The sequence below is a fragment of the Diabrotica undecimpunctata genome, chromosome 8 (genome assembly GCF_040954645.1).
Source record: "Diabrotica undecimpunctata isolate CICGRU chromosome 8, icDiaUnde3, whole genome shotgun sequence".
In the NCBI taxonomy this organism is placed as follows: Eukaryota; Metazoa; Arthropoda; class Insecta; order Coleoptera; family Chrysomelidae; genus Diabrotica; species Diabrotica undecimpunctata.
Genome location: NC_092810.1, coordinates 73,966,663 through 73,983,880, shown reverse-complemented (window position 1 = coordinate 73,983,880; position 17,218 = coordinate 73,966,663). Strand labels below are relative to the sequence as shown.

General features: G+C 35.5%; 1 protein-coding gene across 1 annotated transcript in view; it reads right to left on the bottom strand.

Moving 5' to 3' along the window:
* The window catches only part of LOC140447700 (pickpocket protein 28-like), a 162,023-nt gene that overhangs the window by 109,936 nt on the left and 34,869 nt on the right, over positions 1–17,218 (bottom strand). Inside the window, exons 3-4 of the mRNA XM_072540498.1 lie at positions 14,290–14,532; positions 2,494–2,602 (exon numbers count right to left, since the gene is read on the bottom strand). Of these exons, the coding sequence (XP_072396599.1) occupies positions 2,494–2,602; positions 14,290–14,532 (352 nt within the window). The remainder of the gene's footprint in view (positions 1–2,493; positions 2,603–14,289; positions 14,533–17,218) is intronic.

Here is a 17,218-nt window from a genome sequence, read left to right as displayed (position 1 = left end):
TTGACTAGTTTGGAAAAAATATATGTAAATACTTTTTTCTTTTTGGGTGTGGTAGTCAATAAAAAATAGAACTACCACTCTACCACCCCCCGAGGATGAAAACTAATTTAGTCCTAGCGATGAAAGAACGTGTCAAAAGGTTGTCTCATCCGGATTATCTCCAACATGATCTCAACCTCTTACGCAATATTTTTGTTGAAAATTCATATCCTCTAAGACTGATAAATAAATTAATTTTTAATGTCCCCTTTGTTAATAGAAACAACATACTTACTATGTCACAATCAGTGCCCTCAGCACAAAATATTTCTGCTCCAACAAGTGTGTATTTTTATGCCCTTCCATATATTCCGAAACTAACCGTTGAACTCACTAAGATTTTTAAAGACTTTAAGAATATCAAAATAGCTAACAAGAACATCAAAACCATACGTCAGCTGTATAGCAAAATAAAACAACCCCTAACCACTCTAGAGACTACAGATGTTGTTTATTGCATTCAATGTACTGAATGTCCATCCACGTACATTGGTGAAACTGGAAGGAATCTGTCTAGCCGTATTATTTCTCATAAGAGTGATTGTAGATTAAACAAACCTACTTGTGCTTTGGCAGAGCATACTATCGATCTAGACCATAAGATAGATTTCAACAATGTAAAAATATTAGCCAGAGAGAAAAATAAATTCAAGAGAACTTTCTTAGAGATGGTACATATCAGCAAGAGTGATAATAACAATCTTAATAAGAGATCTGAGATCCAGAATCTTAGCAAAATTTACAATTTTATATTGACTTTTGACTGAGCTATTTTGCATCTCAGAGTTTTCTTTGGTTCTTTCCTTTTTTGAAATATCATTATTAATTGAATATTTACGATCAAACTGCAATTACTAATTCAGTTTTGTTTTGTTTTGAGTTGTTTTTTCTAAACCTATTTACTAAATACTATTTTCTTTCGATTGCTTATGTTATAATTTACATTTTTAATTTCCCGCTTAATTTCAAGTTGGTAATACAGTTGGCAGTACTAAAAATTCACTAACAGTATTCTGTTAGACGTTATTTTCAAAGTTGTTTTTTGTATTTTCTCCAAACTATTTAAACAATAATTATCCACTCACTTTCTCTTTCTGCTCGTGAAATGTGACTGAAATCAAGCCTGCAACGACGACTGTTTTCAACATGTCGTCCTACATTTTGTTTTTAACTTGTAACGTTTTTAGTAATTTTTAAAGTGTTTTTTAACAGTAACATTTTTAAGTTTAGTTGCAACCTCAGTTTTATCATGTTATTTAACGTTGTTGTTTATGCCACGAATCTTACATTCGGGTAAGTTTTTTATAGTTTTTTACAGCCTTTTTGGCACCATTCAGTTTGTTACTTCATAGTAATTTTCTTTGTAGACCTTGATAAAGGTGGCAAAAAACCACCGAAAGCTTGGATTCAGAATAAATAGTACGCCTTAGCAAAGCTCTATTTTTTATTGACTACCACACCCAAAAAGAAAAAAGTATTTACATATATATATATATATATATATATATATATATATATATATATATATATATATACGGTATTGTTATTTTCTTCGAATTATTTTTTGTGAAAATTATAGGATCCAGTTTTAAGTTGTTGTGTTCAATTCGGTCTAGTCTTGAAAATTCCGTATTTATATATGACTTATGATAATCAGTTTTTAATAAAAGAGAACAAATGTTTTTCTTCCAAGAACAAATTTTCGTTAGAATAAGTTATTTTGGTTCTATTGTATAAAGATTTTATGATTTTCTTTTTTAACATTGATGTGATTCGATTTGTAATTTTGATATCTGTTAGTATGTGTTGGTTTTCTATATATCTGAGTCTCATATTCATTATCGTTCTTAGAGATTAAAACATCGAAGAAAGTTAGTGTGTTAGGTATTATATTCCTTTTCCATGGTAAATATTATTGCCTCTTCTTTATCATTTATATCATTCAGGAATGGGTCCAACAACTCTGATCTATGAGGCCAAATTGAGAATGCATCATCTACATATCTCCACCATACTGTGGGTTTTAAATTTTGTTTAGAAATAATATTTTTTCGAAATTTTTCATAATTATATTTGCTAGTAATGCAGATAAAACAGAGCGCATTTAATTTTATGTAATTGAATGAACAATCTTACAATAAAGTAGTTCCAGGAACGCAACTCACAAAGATTGGTAATATCATTTTAAAGTCACATATCCACTTTAAAATGTATAATATATATCTAAATTGTTAATATGAATAACTCAGACAAAATTAAATTATTAGAAGAATTTTTTACCAAACAACAAAAACCAAATTTGTTTAATTTATTAATGTTTTGTATTTTTAAAAACGATTTCCGAAGTAGACATGGAAGTGTCAAATAAACTTAATTTTAAAGTAACATTGTGGCTTATTGCCAACAAAAATAGTCACAAAAATGCCACAAAAAAATAGCTTCAGAACAACTTACCTCTTCATAGAAGCGAATAATATCCTCAGACGTTCCATTAAATGTTGATTTTATATTTATATTTTCATCATAATTGCATAGAAGTGATAAAAGACCAAATTTGGTTTCACTTAAAACATAGAATCTGTTAAACCATATTATATACCAAAATTTTTAATATATATATACCAGAAATTATATAACATGTATACCTATACGAAAAGTCTTTAAAACAGATGGAATTAAAAAAAATAGTCTTTATCTGTTTTGATTTTAAAAGAAATTGATAGAATACAGTAAACTGACATCGACAACAGCTTAAATATCTTATTCTATTCACTGCAACTCTAAATAGATCACTTGAAGTTAGACCAATTCATTTTCTAAGATTGGTCATTTAGGATATATGTCTACGTTTAGGGCTTCTCTTGCCTTCAGTATTACCTTGTGTAGAATTAACTGTAGAAGTCTGTATTTATTATTACTCATAATATGGCCGAAGTAAGCTAATTTTCTGTTCTTTGCGGTGTTAATAACTTCTTTGTCTTTTCTTAGCCTCTCGATGCATCGACAATGCATTTTTGGGGGCATTCATCGTCTGCGTGTTTTGCAACGTTTAGAGGTCTAAACTTGGGTTTAAGGGCTTTGGCTATTAGGTCCAAAGAGGGCTTTGACTATTAGGGCCAAATTCGATTTCCGATTTATATTCTCGTTAGTAGATGTCGCTCTAGCGTCTGTCGGTTAATATTTAAAATATTTACTTTTATAGATAGAAAAGGTTTTATTTCGTTACAGCTTAACATGAGTTCGCTCTGAGAAAGCCAAGAGGCAGAAGTATGCATATTAACGAATGGTGTTACGCTATAACGAAATCAAACCATAACTGTATATTTAATTTTACATTTTACTCTAGTATAAGGTACTAGGAAATTGTTTTCACGAAGGGATTTCTACCTAGACGAATTGGTATGAACTGGATACAAATTATAAATTCCCATGCTAGTACATTTTCGGTGCATTCGTCGTCTGCTTGTTGGTGCCTCGTCGGCCCAATCCTGAATTCGATTTCCGATTTATATTTCTAGTCAGTTTAATTATTTCTTAATTTGGTTTATAAATAAAATGTATTTTATTATGACTAATTTAATATAAAACGTTAAACGTTTGATTTCAAATCCTATAATACTTTATTAACTATTCCAATGTTGTATGTAAAAAATATTAGCATGTACTATTTTTTATTTTATTTCGGGAAATATTAATTTTAGTTAAAGGTATTTCATACCAAAATTTAAGAAATATTAATGTTTTTCTCTATTCTTCCTCTTATGCAACTAATTTATAAAAGGCGATGATCTTGAAAACGGTTGAGTTTTGAGGTTATTAATAGGTATATCATTTTTTTTTTGTGAAAAGACGTAGCTTTACGCTATACATATAGCGCTAACTTGAAAAGCAAAAAAGTTAAGCGAAAATTTATGCCACATATGTGCATAGCTCTATCAGCTACATCAAGGAACGCATCGAATTATAATTTGTCATACTTATAAGCCTCCAGTTAGAAATAAATTTCCACAAACGTAAAAGTTATAAAGAAAAATAAAATTTTCATTTTAAATTTTAACAGCCTGTATCTTTCTTAATATCGACATTTTAATAAAGCAAGTTGGCTTAAATCGTAGCGAACGGTTCATCGATGGAACTAAATAAGGGATCTAGGACAATTGCTCGAAAACACTTTCCCAAAAGACAAATCCCCGAAAGCAATTCCCCGAATGTACAATTCCCCGAAACACGAATCGACCGACTGGATAATTACCCGAATAGACAATTGGCAGAAAAACAATTGCCTGAAAAGAGGTTTAATCGAAAAATATAGTTAAATAGTTATTACTTTACATGTATTTCCTATATACTAATACGGTAACTTACGTGCTATTTAAATAGTCATTAATACTTAGATTGTGTTCGACATTAATAAACGAGTGTATCTCGTTAATTAATTTATTATTATAATATATATATTTGATCTTTAATGTATTGCCTATATACTAATACGATAAATTATGTGCTATTCCCCGCAAGAATTGGGGCATTAATCCCTTGCTAATTGCATTTTAACGATTCATTTAACAAAGTGATTAAACTGCTAACGAGCTTTCTAAATATTCTATTGGTTGTTTCCTATTGTTTTTGATAATAGTATCTTAAAATAAATTCTATTTTACCTGATTACCTGAAGTAGGGAAATCTCACTCTTAAATTCTTTATAAGTAAACCCCATTAACAGAGATTACAATCTGAGTCATTAGTCTTAATACTAACCAAAACAACTAAATTTCATATAAATATTTGAACAAAAGTTTTCCATTGCGTTATTGTCAAAACTCTGAGCTGGGGTCACGACGCAACATGGCTTTGGAGTGTGTACTTAGTCAAAAAGGGTAAGAGTAAATTATTTTGATCGACGGTTATCTTTACCAGAAAGATAAAGAAAAGCAAAACATTTATTGGAAGTGTGATTACTACAAGACGTTCAAGTGTAAAGCTCATGTTATAACCTTAGAAGATGCAGTAGTAAAAAGAAGTGGGACACACAACCATATAGCGTGTGCAAGTCAAACCCAAGATGGGCCACATCATATATTACCCACTGTATTTGTTCAGCTTAGTCAAGCTACAGCTGCCACGCTTCCAAAAGTGAGCAGCATTAAAAAAACAATAAGGCGTGTACGAAGTAATCAGCAAGCCGCTCCGGCTTTACCTCTTCACAGAAGAGACATTGTTTTCTCAGAAGGGTATAAACTAACACAAAATGGAGAACAATTTTTACTATATGATTCAGGCCCACACCAGTTGTTGTTAATTTTTTCAACAAGACAAAATCTGCTTCTTTTAATAAGGTCACAACACTGGTTTACCGACGAAACTTTCAAAACTGTACCGAACCTTTTTTATCAACTATATACAATTCACGGATTAGAGGAGAATACTATTAACAGATTTTAAAAGCGGTATGATAAGTGCTATACGACAAGAATATACAGACTCAAGACATCGTGGGTACTTTTTTCATTTCACTTAATGTCTCTTCAGAAAAATCCAGTCAGACGGTTTAAAAAGAAGATATGAAATTGATTCAGATTTTGCTTTAAAGCTCCGATTATTGGCGGTCTTAGCATTCGTTCCTACTGCAGACGTAGTGGAGGCATTTGAAACGATTTGCGAGCACGATGAAGAAGAATTTATATTATAATAATAAATTATATAACGCAATATCTAAGTCAAACACAATCTAAGCAGTAGTAACTATTTAAATAGCACGTAAGTTACCGTATTAAAATACAAATAAATCAATAACTAATTAAATATATTTTTTGGTCAATTCTCTTTTTGGGCAATTGTTTACCTGCCAATTGTCTATTCGGGCAATTGTCCATTTGGGGAATTATCCATTCGGGGAATTGTCTATTCGGGGAATTGCTTTCGGAGAATTGCCTTTCGGGAAACTGTTTTCGGGTATTTGTCCGGGACTCCTAAATAAGACATAAGCTCTCGACTGCGAGATCAATAATTTACAGACCCGAGAAACATTCATTATAATACCTAAATTAATAGAAGCTGCTATATTAGGAGTAGAATTTCTTACCAAATCATCAACCAAGAAGTAGACAAGATGTTAAAGGAAGGAACTATCGAACCCTCCACAAGTGGTCGGAGTTCACTGATTGTACTAGTTAGAAAAAAAGACAACTAGTACAAATTTGACCCAGATTTTTCAAAATCAATTTACCTGCAAACAGATGCGTCAAACTGTGGACTTGGTATTGCATTAACGCAGAAGTATGACGGACAAGATGAAGTAATCGCATATGCCAGTAGAACTCTCACACCGGCTGAGAAAAAATACACCACAACCGAAAAATAATGTCTGTTGATCATATACGGAATAAAAGAAATGAGGCCATATATAGAAGGATACAATTAAGGTTATCTCAGACCATCAGTCCTTAAGGGGAAGAACCTCAAAAATCCCTAGTGTCAATTAGCTAGGTGGAGTTTAGAACTACAACAGTACAACTTTGATGTAATACATATAAAAAGAAACCTTAACAAGGTAGCAGATGCTTTATCTCGGCAATCACAAGAAACTCGTAGCGAAAAACCAAAGCTGGAATTATTAGCATCAGCACTAGGATCGTGCAAATTGGTACGATAATTTATACAGAGAGGTTCTCCGAAATCCAGACAGATTTCCCGATTTACAAATATTAGACGACAGACTGTATAAGCATATTGAAGTAGCCGAAATTTAGCAGATCCAGCATTTAACAATCCGTGGAAATTATGGGTATCAGGGTATAAAAGGAAAAAAACTTTTGAGAATCACGACACGACTACAGCAGGCGCCTTAGAAATTGCTAAAAATATACAATCTAAATCACGTCCTTACATTACCTTACTTGCCACAATGCAATCCAGTAGAAAGAACTAATAAGGTACTAAAAATGATAGCTACATACGTGGAGGGTATCCATAAAGAGTGGAATAAATTTAATCAAAACATGATTCGACAGGATTTTCATCAGCGCTTCTTAATTTTGGAAGAGAGTTAGACGCATCAGATGCAGCCAAATAACAAGATATACAGGAATACGCGGAAAACTTAAATAACTTGCTTTTGCTTACCAGAAGAAGCATTATCTATCCTCGGCAAATGAAGCTTTCACCAGCAAGCTGGCGCCAAAATATGCAGGTCCATACATATTAGCGTTAGTTATATCATCGGTATATATATATATATATATATATATATCATCGGTAATGGTAAAACTAAAATTGTCAAATAGGAGCAACCGCAAATAGGTGACAGCGTCTGTCAAAGATTTAGAACCGTGGAAAGGAGAAGAAATGGGGAGGCACCTCCAAAGAAATCCTATCCGACCTGAGACAGACAGTACTTAAGCAGCACATTCTAAAAACAGAACTCAGTTCTACCAGCAATCAGCTAAAGAAGACATACTAGACATTACCGAAGAGATAAGCCCATTAGAAACACCAGAGAGACCTGTGCTGCCTGTCACGATAGAGAAGGAAGCGGAACGCATCCTCAGCAAGTTTTACCAATTATTTGGTAAGCCACTATCACCACCAAGAAAGGCCGCGCTGATAAAACATCGACGGGACCTGATGTTATAATTGGGACCTATAATTAATTAATTTATACTATTTATAGCCTTTATTGGTTTAGAAGATGGCTCTTCCTTTCAACGTTGAATAATAGTAGTGAGCTTATAAACATCTTGCTATTTATTTCTATTTGCATCATTACAGTGTTATACATGATTTGAGGGATTATTTTGAATTTATTCATCATGATTTACTCCTCGAATATCATACCCAAAACCAAATTTAACAATTTTTAGTTTAGAAAAAAATTCTTCTAATAGTTTAATTTAATTTGCGTTACTCATAATGACAGTTTAAACATTTACGGTAGAACATTTAAAAATGTTATTATCAGTAGTTTGAAGTGCGCTTCTAGGATAGCAGTATTGATAATAAACTAAAAATAAGATCGAATACTTACTGTAACAGTGTAGTATCATGATTTTTTTCCTATTTTTTTCTTATTATTTACAAAGAAATTATAAACAAGATATTTCTACTTTAGATATTTAAAACCAACGACAGACTATAAATATTTTTCTGGCCGTTGTTTTGACTACGTTAAAGTTAATTTTATATAATTAAATAAACTATTCTTCAACAAAGGAGTGCATCCGAAAAATACAATCATTGCCATTTTAAAGTATTAATTTTATGTTACTTTATACGTCTAAACACACACACACGCAGTGATCAACCCTGCCCCTAGGAACATGAGTATACCAATGTAAGAATGGGATCCACATGTCCGAAGATCAAACCGGTCACACTTCGCTAGTCGAAGTGGTACCTATATGACCCCCAGGCTTTTCCACCATCCCTCCTCATCGTGTGACTTACGTGAGGAGGCTTATGATCTGAAATTTACTCAAGATGCCCTGGGTAATAGGACATCCTCGGTTTTTAGTTAATGTGGTTATGCCACCTAACTGTAGGGGTAGCCACATCTAGGCTTTTCTCCCTATTTACTTTACTGACTCTATTGATTTTACTCTACTTTACGTCGGGACTTGAGTCCCTAAAGAAAGAAAAAAGAGCGTGTGTTCCGACCATAGAGCCATCAGCCTGAGCTGATGACTCCATGTCCGGAAAAGAGTGTGTGCTCGGTCACTCAGCCGCCGATTTGGCAAAATAAATTTTGTTCTCCTCGCCGGCTGAGCACCCGAGAGGGGTCCGGCCACCAAGCCCATGTATGCCGCACATGACCTCAGTGCTCGGATTTCGCGAGTAGATCTTTCATTCGATCTGCCTTAAGGGCCTAGTCCACGGAGCGGTATATAGAAGGCCTGACGGGCCCCTTCTATATTTGCTATATAAGGTAAATTTACGTTAAACGGTTTAATGAAAAGTATGAATATATCAATATGAATTTACGTTATTTAATCAGAAAATACATCATTTTTTTTTTGTGTACTTCCTTGTGGCTTCGGGACTATAAAATGCCTGGGCAACAATTCTTTCCTTTTTTCCTTAATCCTATTTGTGTGCGTGTATTGGGGTGTGCATTCCCAAGTGTATAATGCTCTCACACACCCCGGTGTATATTGGACTTACCTAAAATTAAAATAATTACATAAAAACCTAAAAACCTAAAAAAGAAAAGCGTACCCTCTCGCCAGAGTTTTCTGATTGACTGCATTTCTTTGTTCATTCTTCTTGCAACCATCTCATTCTTTATTTATTCGTTCGGGTTCTCCCTATATCGAGCTATCTGTTGTTTTGGTCTTCTGTGTACCGTCCTTGTGTTTTCATTGTAGTTAGTCAGCTCTCTTAACATTCTGCTTGGGTGGTTTCTTAGTCCGTTGAAAATTTCATATGCTCTCTCGTCTAGCATGCTTAGGATTCTTGTTTGTCCTGAGTCTCTATATACAAATCTCAAGGGTACGTACCTTGGTATCTTAAGGGCATCTCTGACTATTTGATTTTGAGTGGTCTGTATCTTTTTCCTGTTTGTTTTACAGGTGTGTCCCCACGCAGCGGATGCATATGTTAGGACTGGCAGGATAATACTATTCGCAACCCTGATTTTGGTTTTAAATCGTAGTTTACTTTTCCTTCCAATAAGTGTTGAGAGCTGACTTTTCAACGCTTTGGCTTTGCGTATTTGCTGATTGATGTGCTCAGTGAACGTTAGCTTCTTATCTAGATGTACCCCTAGGTATTTAGCCTGGTTGGTAAAGTCTACTGGGATGTTTTCGATTGTAATTTCGCGATTTGGTACACTTCTTCTGTGACTAAACATTACAGCCTGTGTTTTGTCTGGATTTAGGGCTATTTTGCATTTTATGCACCATCTTTGGAATCTGTTTAGTGCTCTTTGCAGATGATTAGCTGCATGATCCGGGTTTCTCCAGCTAACAGCTATTGCTGTGTCGTCAGCGTAAAGACTCAACAGAGAGCCTGGATCTTTTGGCGTGTCGGCCGTATAGATGGTGTACAGGTACAGCGACAGCACCGCTCCCTGAGGTACACCCGCCTCCAGGGTCCTGACTTCGGATAGGGTTGCCCCTATTCGAACTCTGAACCTTCTGTTGGCAAGATATGACGCAAGGAGGCATGTCATCGCCTCACTGTAACCAAATTCATTCATTTTATAGATGAGTCCATGGTGCCAGACTCTGTCGAAGGCTTTGCTGACGTCCAGAAAAGCTGTAGCTGTGTACATTTTTTCATTAAATCCTTTGGTGATGAATTCTGTAAGTCGTAGTACCTGTAATTCACAGGAGTGTTCGCTTCTGAACCCGAATTGAGCCTCTGGTATGGTTCCTAGCATTTGTGATTCTTCATTGAGTCTTTTTAGTATGACTCTTTCCGCTATCTTGCTTATAGATGATAATAAGCTGATAGGTCTGTAATTTTGCGGAAATGTGCCGTTTTCACCAGGTTTTGCAATCATTATTACGTGTGCCTCTTTCCACCTATCTGGGAAATATCGTAGTTTTAGCATGTTGTTTATTATGTTAGTGATATAAACAATACGTTTTGTTGGTAGATTTTTCAGCGCCCTATTTGTGATGTTGTCGGGTCCGGGGGCTTTTTTGGCATTTGTCATTTTTATAAGTTCCTTTATTTCTTCGGGAGATGTATGTGTAATACCTATTCTGCCCTTTTTCCTTCTGTCTTCTCGCTGTTCTTTCTACCTCTTCTTCAAAGTCTATGTCATCGTCGGGGTCTTCGTTGTTTCTACACGCCCTTTCTAGTTCGTCCTTCATGACTTCGGCTTTGTCGATTTCCGTATGGACAATCCCGTTTACTCCGTGTAGGGGAGGTATGGGTTTCTTGTCCTTTTGGAGGATTTTAGATGACTTCCAGAAGGCGGATTTGTTAGGATTTAGCTCATCGATATAGGAGTCCCAGCTTTCATTTCTATGATTTTGAAGTTGTTTTTTCACTTCCCTGTCTAGCTTATTTGCAATCCTTTTGTCTTCTACTGTTCTTGTGCGGTAGGCTCTTCTTCTTTTCCGGTTTTTCTCTTTGATTAGGTTTTGAAGTTCTATACTTATATCCCTGAATCTTCCTTTTTGTCTTGTGATTGTTTCGGTGTTGGAGCTGGCATCGATAGCATTGTTTATTTTTTGTTCTAGTTTTATTACACTGTCTTCTAGTTCTGTAATATTATTAATTGTTGGGATGTTACTGATGTTCTCGCTCACAATTCTTCTGAAGTTTGGCCAACTTGTCTTCTTTCTGTTGTGGGGCTGCAAATAATTCTGTTGCGCCCAGGGTCAGGACGATTAGGTTATGTGTCGAATCGCCTTCATTTAGAGAGTGTATCTCGTATTGTTGACCCACGTTGTGTAGGATTGCAATGTCGAGATACGTAGGGAGTTCTCCGTGGAAACATGTCGGTTCTGTTGGTCCGATGACATGTGTTCGGTCTGTTCTCGAGATGGTTGCAGAGATATCTTCCGTTTCGGTTGGTCGTCCTGTCAAACCAATTGGGAGATCTAGCATTTAGGTCTCCAATAATTATAGTTGGCTCTTCTGAGTTCAGTATTAGGCTCAAATCTTCGTTGAAAATCGGATCATGTGGTCTAACGTAAGCTGACACTATTTTTAGTGTTTCGTTGTTGGCCTTAAGTCGAATAATTGTGGCTTTCATTGTCACCAGTCCGTCTGGTGTTGAGATGTGCTCGTGTTCGAGTCCCTTTTTGACTAATATAGCTGTTCCTCCTGATAATGCTCTATGATCCGTTCTATAGATATCGTAGCCTGGAAATTTTGTTTTTTTCCTTTCCACTAGTTTGGTTTCTTGAAGGGCTACGATATCGAGCTCTAATCTGTTTATTATTTCATCCAGAAGGTTGATCTTGTTGAATATTCCTCTTGAAGAATTCCATATTGAATTCCATGACCCAATGCGTAGATCTTCGTTTTGGTTTGCTAACATTTTCGGACGGCTTCTCCAAATGCAGTCATCATTTTTGTTGCTTTGTCCATCATGGACATCATTTCCATCATTTTGTTATTATACTCTGTATGGAAGTTTGCGATGAGGGTAGCTGCGTCCTCTATCGACACTTCTTGTGGTTGTGCTGGAGCTTCTGTGGTGGTTTCAGCGGATTTTTTCTCTGCCTGTGCGTAGCTGACTCCTTTGTTGATTGGAGCGCTGTTTATGGGTCTTCCTACCGGTCTTGTTGGGGCAGGTGTTTTCTTTTTGGGGGCCTTAGAGCATCCTCTATAATTTGCTGTGTGCGCTTCACCACAGTTTGCACATTTGGGGTCGGTTTCCCGGCTTTTCTCACAGTCGTTACTGATGTGGTTTTCTCCACATTTTACACATCTGGATTCGCAATGGCAAGCCTTTGAGCTGTGATAGAACCCTTGACAGTTATAACACTGTAGGGTCTCTTTTGTGATTTTGAATTCATCCTCCACATAGATGCGCATGTAGCATATATTAGATAGATAGAAACTACTGTCTGATTTCTCAGTAGTGGTGCCTGTCTTTTTTCCTTTTTTGTTTTGGACTTGTGTCCAACCTGCAGGTTCTTTGGTTGTTATGATTCTTTCCGGCTCTTTAGGCTTGCCTTTGCTACCGGATGGCTTTGCGGGGGGAGGTGAACCGATTCCTAGTTCCACTAGCTTTACAACGTCATTATCGAGGGAGGCTTTCCACGGGTCGATTTCCACTATTGACTCTTCTTTCTCCTTGGCTGCTGTTAATGCCATTATATGTTGTACAAGTTTTTGTATCTCCTTGTCCTTTTCTTTGTTTTCGTTTCTCAGCTCAGTCATCTGAGTGAGAAGGTCTTGGATTTGTTTATTCGCCTTTCCCTCGCAGATACGGCTTTCTTCTTTTAGGGATTTGATCTGTTCCGTCAGTACATTGACCGACCTTAAAAGCTCATTGACCTTTTCCCTTTCCGCCATTTCTCTGACCTTTTTCTTTACTTCTTCGTCTTCCGGAGAGTTTTCTTTGGGCTTTAGTCTTTTCATTTTCTTGCCGATTTCGGGCTCGGCTTCATTTTTGGAGACGTTGTCCACGGCGGGTTGTGTCTCTACTACAGTTGGGGGCGAGGCTTCGCGCGATTCTGCAGCTGGGCTCGGCTCTTCGTCGATGGCGTCCATCGTATTGACATCGTCATCGGTGTCGATTTCGCTCCTTTTTTCTTCCTCCGACTCGGGCAGATAGGAGTCATCGTCAGAAGATATCACGATTTCTATGTCGTCGATCGCGGGATTAGTCGATTTAATAAATTTATTATATAGCTCGAGCTGGCAACAGAGGGGTTTGATGATTCGGCTAAATCATTCTCTTCTTCTTCTTGTGTTATCACCTGCGTGACAACACTTTCTGGGGGGGGGGGAATAACACTCATATTGCCGTAAGGCAGTGAACAAATAGTTCATAAGATAATAGAAAATTCTACTTAGACGACTCTGTTTTTTTTTCCACCGACTGACTGCTGTCGGACTGACCGCTGTCAGTACGGCTTACTGGGTGCCGTCCCAGGTACCTCGCGGTAGTTCACTCCCTGTATTCACAGTGAGGGATCCTCTTCCTGTTTCTCACACCTCAGGAGCAGGGGCCGTTTCTGTCCGACCTTGTCAAATGTCAAGGCCTCACAGTGTCATCCCTCACGACACACTGAGGTGATCCCGAATTCTTCGCAAACGCGAAGCTAATATAGCCTCCGCGAGGAGCCTATAAAAACAGCTCCTCGACGGTTTAACTAGTAACAACCTCGCATCCGCTTTTCGCTAATATGTAGGACAAGAGCCTATGTCACACTCGGTGTCTTACCCACCGGGAGCTGAAAAGCTCCGTTGACAATAGGTCAGTCGCCCCCACCTAAGCACGCTTCTCTCTTGAGCACGTCCGTACTGTTCGACTGCTCGAGTCGAACTATTATACGTCTAAATTGTTATTGTAGACAAAACAGGTAAAATTAAACCATTAAAAACATGCTTCTATTTATAAGTAAGAAAGCAAAATATTATGTAATGTATTCAATTTGTATTTGAGGACGATTTTTGCAGTAAAAATCGAAACGTCAAATAGAAAGCATTTTAATTAGAATTGTTGTGAATTCTCATAAAATATAGTATTTTATATAGAAATATAAGAAGAACATAGTTTCAAATCAATATTAATTTATTACTAGACTAAATTTATTAAGATAACTGTTTAAAATAAATACTTACTTTTCAGGATCAATTGATTCATTTTTTCTATTTAGTAATAAAAATTTATGGTAATTGAATTTATTAGGTGTGGCTTTTGTTTCCGGACAAATAGTCAAAACAGGAAAAGGTGTTTGCCATATTGGAGTCTCCTTTGTAGCAAAACTTACAATTATTGGTGAATTTTCCCATTTTATGTATATACTCATTATTAGTGAAATGCAAAGAAATAAAGATATACCAATACTACAAATCCACCATAATCTGGAAAAAAAATGATAATCATTTACCTAATAATAGAATAGAATAGAAATATGCTTTATTGTCACTGAAAATTGTACAATTTTATGGATAAAGCTTAAAAAAAATAACAATAACAATTAAAATTTTCTAAAATTACATAAATCGTCAATATCACAAAATAAAACATAATAAAATATACAATCCATTGCAAAATTTCACTAAATTGCAAATTGCATAATAAAACCTTAGGAACTAGTTTACACATAACTTTTTTTCCATAGCTAATGTTAAAGTGTTGCTATAACAACTGTTTTGAGTAGATAAAATATCACTTTAACCGCAAGGGTTAACTTTTTTTTATTCAATAAAATTTACAAATTCAAACACATTAAGGATTAAAAACAACTGTAATTTTACAATTAACATTATTAGAAATATCTATTTTTGGAGCATCACAACTTGTACTCGTTTGCTTAAACACTTGATTCGAGGTACTGGATTAATTCTTTTCCGTCCATTTCGTATTTATTCACTTTGTACACAAAACGCAACAATATTCTCCGCAAAAATCAAATCGAAACATTTGTTTGACATTTGTTGACAGAGTAATTCATATCCCTAGCAACGGAGCAACATAATTGTGATTTTTGTGCTAAAAATTACAATTTTCTTTGAAATTCTATTTTTCACCTGAACTTGAAGTCTTGCTATAGAAAAAAATGTTGTATTTCACACGACGATAAAATCGCATTATCTTCTCGAGCATAATTAGAGTCTCGACTGACGTCTCGACCCTATAAAACGCTCTCGAAGATAAAGTACAATTTTATCGTCTTGTACAATAAATAACTATAAGCTGGAGTACGGTCCTGACTAAGGTACAATATACCACGTTTAAAGCCGTCCAAAAATAAAATTATTTTGAATGGTAAATTACCTTTCAAAAATTTTTATTTCATCTGTGCAAAAAGTTATAGTGCTACACTAGTGCTCACCAATATAGCCTGACGTGAGTACTCGAAATTACATTAATATAAACAATATTATCAGAAATATAACCTGCAAAATACACAAAGATAAAACAAGTTTGAGTCTGGACCCGGAACGACGACCAGTCTTCGAACTGGCCGCAGGGCCGGACTTACGGCATCTTAAAATATCATGACTTCGAACAATATTATTTTAAAAAACACTACCTCAATCAATATGAATCAACCACAAAACTCATCTTTAAACTCCTATTCCAGTGTAGTAAATTCTTTTAAACACCCAACAAAAGAACAGGCTATTGTCCTGTCTAGTATGGAAGATACCAAAATTCACGATTACATCATAGCAGTAGGATCACTAGTAGGACCACGTAATGTCATCTTCGCATCAAGAATTTCTAACAACCGAATTTGTATTTATCTTTCCTCAAAAAGCACGGTTGACTCACTTCTCCACTCCTACAAGTTTGTAAACATAAAAGAATCACAAATAGAAATAAGAAGATTGATCACTCCAGCCGATAGACTCATAGTATCTAATGCATATCCTACAATTCTTTACAACATTATAGAAGCAGAGCTACAAAAAATGGGTATCATTGCTGTGTCTAAGATGACTATCTTAAGAATAGGTATGCCAGAAACAGAATACAGCCATGTTCTCAGTTTTAGAAGGCAAATATTTATCACTCCCCTAGAAAATCTCTCTATCCCCGATTCTTTTAATATATCATATGACAACACCCTGTATCGTTTGTACCTTTCCATAGATGGATATAACTGCTCAAATTGTAAAACTATTGGTCATAAAGAAGCAGAATGTCCTCACAGAACTGATCTCACCCCATTAAACCCTGCCCTAGCACCTATCCTATCAAGAACAACAGTTCAGGAATCTAATGAGCAAACACATGTAACAATGGAAACCGACTCTATTCTAGTAACACCTATAACCAACACTACCCAAAACCCTTCTCCCAATACATCATCAGACTCAAATAATTTAACCAAAAATTTAGCAGAGGAAACATCTTTACCTTCTATAAACATTGCTAGTAAAACCAATCAAGTTAAAAGACAAATATCGTCCTCTCCAGACATTATTGAAAACAATGCTCAAACTAACACAGAACTTTTTATGCCTCCTACTCTAAACAAACCCAAGAAAAAATCCAAAAAATCAGATAAAACTTCTCGCGATGAACTCACTCTTTCTCTTGAATCAATAAAAGATAAAATAGAGAACAGATCACCCGCATTTATTCTAAATTATAATGAGATTTGCGATTTCCTAGAAAACACACTACATTCCCAACATCCCGAATTAATCTCCAAAAATTATTCCAATGAACCTACTGAACTAATCGATATTCTTAACTTCGTCCATTGTTATATCTCCAATTCGAAACTAAAAAACAAAATTACTCGTTTAAAGAAGAAACTAAACCCCAATAAAACATCTTCAATTGAAGAGTCCGATGAACCGCCATCCCATTCGGAAATCTAATGTCAGATTCTTTTATTGTACAGTGGAACCTTAATGGGTTTTACACCCATATTGAACAATTAAAACTTTTAATTAATGAACTATCTTCTAAAATACTTTGTCTTTAAGAGACCCGTTTTAAAAATACTAATATAAATCTCCGAAATTATCAATGTTTTCTAAAAAATAGAAATGCACACCAAGCCAGTGGCGGAGTAGCTATTTTCACTAG